The following is a 6000-nucleotide window of genomic DNA, read 5'->3' on the forward strand; positions in this document are numbered from 1 at the left end:
GGTTTAAGTCGCAATGCAGTGAGGTTTTCAGAACTCAGCCATGTGGCCAGTGGCGGTTACTGCAAGGCCGCTCTTCTGTTCAAGGGCAGATGTGGGAAACCCTTCCTCCGAAGGTCTTGCCCCAAGGCAGGTGATGTCAAGCCTTGGCAAGGACACATGTGAAGTGGTTAGGCTGGCGAGGAGCGTGGGTCCCCATCCAGCCCACTCTGTTGCATTCCTGGTGTGCTGGTGGCCCCGTCACTCCTCCCTGCTCAGGAGGGACCCTGGCAGCCCCTTGGCCCGCAGGAAAGCCAGCCTGTGGTTCCCTGAGGAAAAGCATCTCTATCCCAGGTCTGCCGCTTATGAGCACAGGCTAGACCAGTGTCCCCCGCAGGCGCTCTGAGTGGAGACCTCGCCTGACCCTGAGGCAGCAGCCGGGCAGGGGGAAGGATGTCATTCGTGTCTCTCTCAGCAGTGGAAGCCCCTTTGAGATAGTTTGTAAGGTGTGGGATGTCATCCTTTTCCTGACCAGCGGGTTAGCAGACGCACCCATGATGGGAGGACAAGGAGTCCCCGAAAGGTGTCAGGAGTCGGGACGTGTCCGAAGCCGGCGAGCGGGCGGGACTCCCGTGGGTTTGCAGTGCTGAGGGGCGTGGGCTCCAGGCTGACCTGATGGCCTCTCTCTCACCCTGCAGGCCATCTCTCGCCTGTGTGAGGACAAGTACAAGGACCTGCGGAGGCCCACAAGGAAGCGGTCAGCGAGTGCTGACAATCTGACTCTGCCCCGGTGGTCCCCGGCCATCATCTCCTAACCGTGGGCGTCCGCGCTGGAGGCCGTGCCATCCCGCAGCTTCTCCTCTAGTTGGAGCAGAGACAGACCTGGGGTGGCTGGTGTGGCTTCTCCTTTCGGCTCCTTTGTGAGGTCCTTGTGCCGCCAGGCTGCCTTGATGACCGCCTCCGCGCGCCCCGGGGTCCCCAGCGGCCGGGGCCGGCACCGGCACCTCCTTGCGGAGCAGAGACTCTGACCCTGGAGGAGGGACTGGGGCGTCGCACGGAGGCAGGGAGAGGGGCTTGGCCGCTTTTCAGCCCCGAGTTCGAGGGCGAGGTCCGCGGTAGGCGGAGGCGGGAAGGCCCGCGGAGAGGACCAGGTTGAATGCGCATTAAAGGCGAGCGCCGGTCACCACCCGGACCAGTACGTCCTGAGATGTCTTGCATTCCTTCTTGCTGCTTCTCGAGGTGTGGGGGGATCTTTGTTCGTGTTATCCTGTCTGGCTTTCGGGCCCACAGAGCAGAAAGCATGGTTTGTACCAACCAGGCACAGACACGAATAAATAGCGCCGGCTTGTTCTCTGCGCGCCCGCCCCGCGCGCTGTCTGCTGAGCTTTCTTCTGCCCCGGGAGCGCTCGCGCGGCCTGCGCACCTTCGCTGTGGGACCGGACCCCCTCCGCCCCCGCCCCCCGGAGCGGTCAGACCCGCGGGCCGCTGCGCTCCCCCCCCCCGCCCTGCCCAGCCCGCCCCTGCGCCCCCACGCCCGCCGTGCAAGCAATAGTCCCCCAATTTTTATATGTTTACTTTAAATCAGAGTTAGTCTATTTGTATAACATTTTTTAAAAATCTGAAATTAAAAAAAATGGGTTGGGGGCGGGTATCCAGGGAAAGGTCATTGAAGGGAAAGATGCCCGTGTTTCCCGAGGTATTTTTCACAGAACGATTGAATAAAAACTCAACTTGCATTTGCATCGTGGGTGCTTAGCGCAGTCACGGAATTCTTCCATTATGCCTGCCCCCGGTTTCCTTTTAGGTGAGGCTTTTCTACCCAGTGACGTTAAAGGGTTGGTGGTGGAGTTTCCCGTCAAGTCTCTGAGTCCGGGTCTCACACACTCGGCGTTTTGCATGTTTCCTCGGGTCACAGTGACAGGTTCCTTAGGTTTCCCTCCGTGGAGTCTCGCGGGTGAATGGCGCTGATGACCGGTGTCTCCTCCCTCCTGTGGAGCTGGAGAACTTGGCGTCCTACTCCCTCGTGTGTGCCCGAGCGCGTACCCTGCTCCCCACAGACGTGCAGTGTTGGTGGAGAGCTCGGAAGGTTGAAACCCGGGAACACCAAGCCACGTACTGGTCAGAGTCCCATGTTGTACCACGTGTCAACCGTTTGGGCCAGAAATACCGTCAGGTTCCTCCTGGCTTAAACTCTGAAAGGCAAACAAGCAGAATATGGAGAGTTGATCGCGTTTCCATTGTAATCGTGTTGACATCCTCTGTGTGGGTTCCAAAATCAGCTGCTCTCTTCAAGTGGGAGTTGGATTTAGAACTTAAATGGAGATCAAAAATGTAGAAAGTATCATTTTATATTCCCTTATCTATAGAGCTTAAAAAGGGACATATTTTCTTAGCTGAATATGAATACCTCTCAGACATGAGTTAGTTCCTCCCATGTAAAGTAGCTTACTTCACCGACCCATTTCAGGAAAAAGGTTCTGCTGCCTTTAAGCAGAAATCTTATTTTTATCCCTTTTATTTGAATGAGAGAGATTTGAAAATTGAATTATGTAAATATTTCAATGCATCTGCTATTATTTTGTGGAGTTTATTAAACTACTTTAAAAAATTGTATAGTCTATTTATTGTACGGATGTACACACAGTCTGATGACTTAAAATTTAAAGTGGACCCCAGAAAACCTGACTCAGCCTTGTGTGGACTGCTGAGTATTGTTTAGCCTTGCGCGCTGGACTCTACCTCTGTATAGGAGAACTTTCCGAATTTGTCAGTGAGCAGTGATCTGTGTTGACTGTGTTTCTTGCGCTGAGTATTTTAAAACTCTGCTGTAAGTGTAGTTTTCAGTTTTACTTTTGCATTATGAATCCCTCAACACAAAGGTAGACACTTTAGGTTTGTTTTTTTTTTTATTTTTCTACATGATGATGAAAACTTAACATTTTGGTCTCTGGTTTGTTCTAAGTTTGCTGAAAAACAAAAACCAAAAAACAACAAAAACAAACAAACAAAAAAAAACAACAATGACCCAGTGCAGTACCAGTGATAAATCTCCTGATGTAATTTGTCTGCAAGATGATCCATGCCCTGCGGTTAAAGCTGGATTGCTCTTTAGGAATACATTGTCTTAGTGTAGTTTTTGAATGGACAGTTTTCATCATTAATGAAGGACGAAGAAAACCACACAATTTATTGACTTTGATTTTAGATTTGACTTCAAATGCAAATAAAGTCATTGGGAGAGTAAGAACACATCCCGATGAACTCCTCCTTTGTGGTCTGTTTCATTTGTTAATTTTCTAACTGGGAGAAGGGGGAGAAGTCAGGGACTTGGGACCAAATTGGAGGGCAAGGTGTGGGCCCTGCCAGGGCCCCAGATGCGCCGCGTGCCTTCGTGCGCCGGGTGGGGCTGCTGTCGGGCTCCTCCTGGTCTCTGGCAGAGCCATCTCCATCTTAGGGTGTCCCTCGGTTCTGGGGGTGTTGCTCCCCAGCTGAGCTGCAGAGCAGAATCTGGGGAGTGAGTGATTTTCACCCTTTCTGGCTGCTTTTGGTAACCTCACCTGGGGCCATATTTTACAGCTTTGCCTTTTTTAAACAATAAAATACAATTCCACTGCAGGTACTCACACGTGTTAAATAAATAAATAAATACGTACAACAAATAGTGCCTGTTTTCCTGCTGCATTTTTTAAAAATTACATTGAGATAAAATTGAACAGGATGCTGAGTGAACCCGTTCTTTTCGAGGGCGGTGGGAAAGTGTCATGGATTCTGGAGTCCCGAGTGGTCCACAGGGGCCTGAGGCCTCTTAGAGGCCAGCCAGAGCTGGTCACTGTGTTGTGATGACCTGTTTCATCCACAGTCCCTTGACTTCGCTGGAGTCGGCTTTTTAAGACTTAGGTCTGTGCATCTTAGAGACGTGGAGGCCAGCCGGTAGCCCCGCCCTTGTGGGAGGGAGGAGGAAGTAGCAGATCATCAGGTGATGGGGAAAGGATGCTGAAGAACTGATTTGGGATTCCTCTTCAAGCTCCATGGGCTGCAAGGAACGCCGTGCTCACAGCCCCGAAGGCCACGCCTGGAAGACACGTGGTCCCCGGGTGCCCAGCAGCCCTTGTCCGCATTAGGGAGACATGCTTGGGCCCAGCAGTTGCCAGACTCAGACTGGACCGGGTCAGCCGCTTCTGGGTCCACCTCCTTCTGGCAGGTTTTCTTGCCATTTGCATGTCTGGAGCTGCTCGAGGGCAGCTGTCACTTTCCTTTAGAGACGGCCCTCTCTGTCTGGAAGGGGCCACAGGAGGCGCCCGTGTTTCTGTGTCACCCCGAGTTTGGGCAGTGGGTCGGCGCCCGGGTAGTCCCGGCTCCCACACTGTCCATCATGGGTCCGGGAGGAATGTTCTGGAAACCGTTCCTGTAAGAAGCAGCCCAGACATGGTGTCTGACTGGATGGGCCCGTGAGCTTTCTGTGTCCTCTAGGGCCTCCGCCTGTGGAGACAGCTTCACTCCTTTCAAGAACTGTGTTTAAGTGGAAAGCAGGAGAAAGGAATGGCATTCCAAAAGAACTGCCGTTTTGGACAAAAATGCTAGATGTAATTCAGGCGTAATGTTATGTTAACATTGGTACTGACCTGTATCGTCATGGGACCTCGGGTTATGTCTCAGCCCCAAATTAAGTTGCTGTATGACCTTGGACAAACCACTTGACCTCTCTGATCATGTAGTGGGCTTGGCTGGCCAAGATGCACTTGCTTGTGTTTCCACCGCCTGTCCCTGTTTCTGAACACTGCTCAGCCATTCTTGCATCACGATTGTTGGATGCTGCTCTGCTTGGAAGTAGGAAGGCTGGACCCACCGAAAGACAAGTTTGAGCTAAACTGTGAGCTTCCCCGGGGGAGATGGGTTGTGTCTTCAGAGTCCCCTCCCACGCAGAGCGGCCGTCGGCAGGCACAGCTGTCCAGGAGGAGGGCGTGGGCATCCCTGTTCACCTGCGTCCTTCCTGGGTCTCTCCGGATGCACCTGAGTCTCAGCTTGGCCTCTAGCTGGGTTTTGCTGGACCTTGTGGTTCTTGTCCTCAGTGACAGACCCTGGAGGTCTTGAACTAGTGAAGTTGGGTGTAGGAGTCCTCCCCGGATGGTTCTGTCATGAGAAGGGCCCCCCTAACCCCCGAGTGATGCTTGTCCTCCTTAGACCTGCCAACAGGAAGCTTGGGGGCCCGCCCTGGGCGAGGGCTTCCCTCCTCCTCTCCTGTCACGTGCAGGTCACCAGCACTTGGGTCTGCGTATGAGGACTGGTGTTTAGGGGGACCAAGAGAGCTAGGGTCCACTCCACAGAGGGAGCAGCAGCCGGTAAAGCAGGCCCCCTTGTTGTCAGCTCCTGGCCCTGGTTCCCTGCAGCATCCTGCAAAGAGCATAGCCTCGTGAGTGTAAACACAACTGGAAACAAAATTTCTACCCTGCAGCATTATCTAGGAACCGTGTGTTGGTTCTGCAACGAGCAGTCGTGCACGAGGCTTTAGCGCACAGGTTATCCCATGGAGCAGGGACTGTGCCGGACGCCGTCTGCAAGATGGGGACCAACCCGGGACACGGGCACAGCCCTGTGCGGGGTGCTCTGCTGGCAGGTGGGCAGTAGGTAAGTGTGTCAGCACACTCTGGCCTCGGGTCGGTCGTGTGAGGGTGGCGGTGGAGGGCACCTGTGAGTGGGGTCTCCATGGAAGAGCTCTGGGGAGAGCCCCTTGGGCCAGGAGCAGGTGGGGAGGGAAGGGCCTTGCCGTGGATTTCAGGACCAATGGGGACCAGGGAAGAGCTGAGTGGATGGGTGGAGGGGTGGTAGCGGCTCTGCGGTGCCCCGCGCGCCCCTGGTGCGCGGGATAAACCCGGCGTGGGGGGCACAGTCCCGCCTCCATGCCTGCGGGCTGATGGAGCGAGCGAGGGCTGTGTGCCTTCACTGGTCAGACGTTCACAAGGCAGGCTTCCCCCGTGATGCCCAGGTGGGTCTTCGCGGCCTGGCCCGCAGTCTGGACTGGAGGTT

General features: G+C 54.4%; 1 protein-coding gene across 1 annotated transcript in view; it reads left to right on the plus strand.

The window, feature by feature from the left end:
* Positions 1-3241, plus strand: part of CCNY (cyclin Y) — a 53332-nt gene extending 50091 nt beyond the window's left edge. Inside the window, exon 10 of the mRNA XM_010985093.3 lies at positions 675-3241. Within this exon, the coding sequence (XP_010983395.1) occupies positions 675-791 (117 nt within the window). The 3' untranslated portion in view covers positions 792-3241. The remainder of the gene's footprint in view (positions 1-674) is intronic.
* The last annotated feature ends 2759 nt before the right edge of the window (positions 3242-6000 follow it).

Source organism: Camelus dromedarius, chromosome 26 (assembly GCF_036321535.1).
Source record: "Camelus dromedarius isolate mCamDro1 chromosome 26, mCamDro1.pat, whole genome shotgun sequence".
NCBI lineage: Eukaryota > Metazoa > Chordata > Mammalia > Artiodactyla > Camelidae > Camelus > Camelus dromedarius.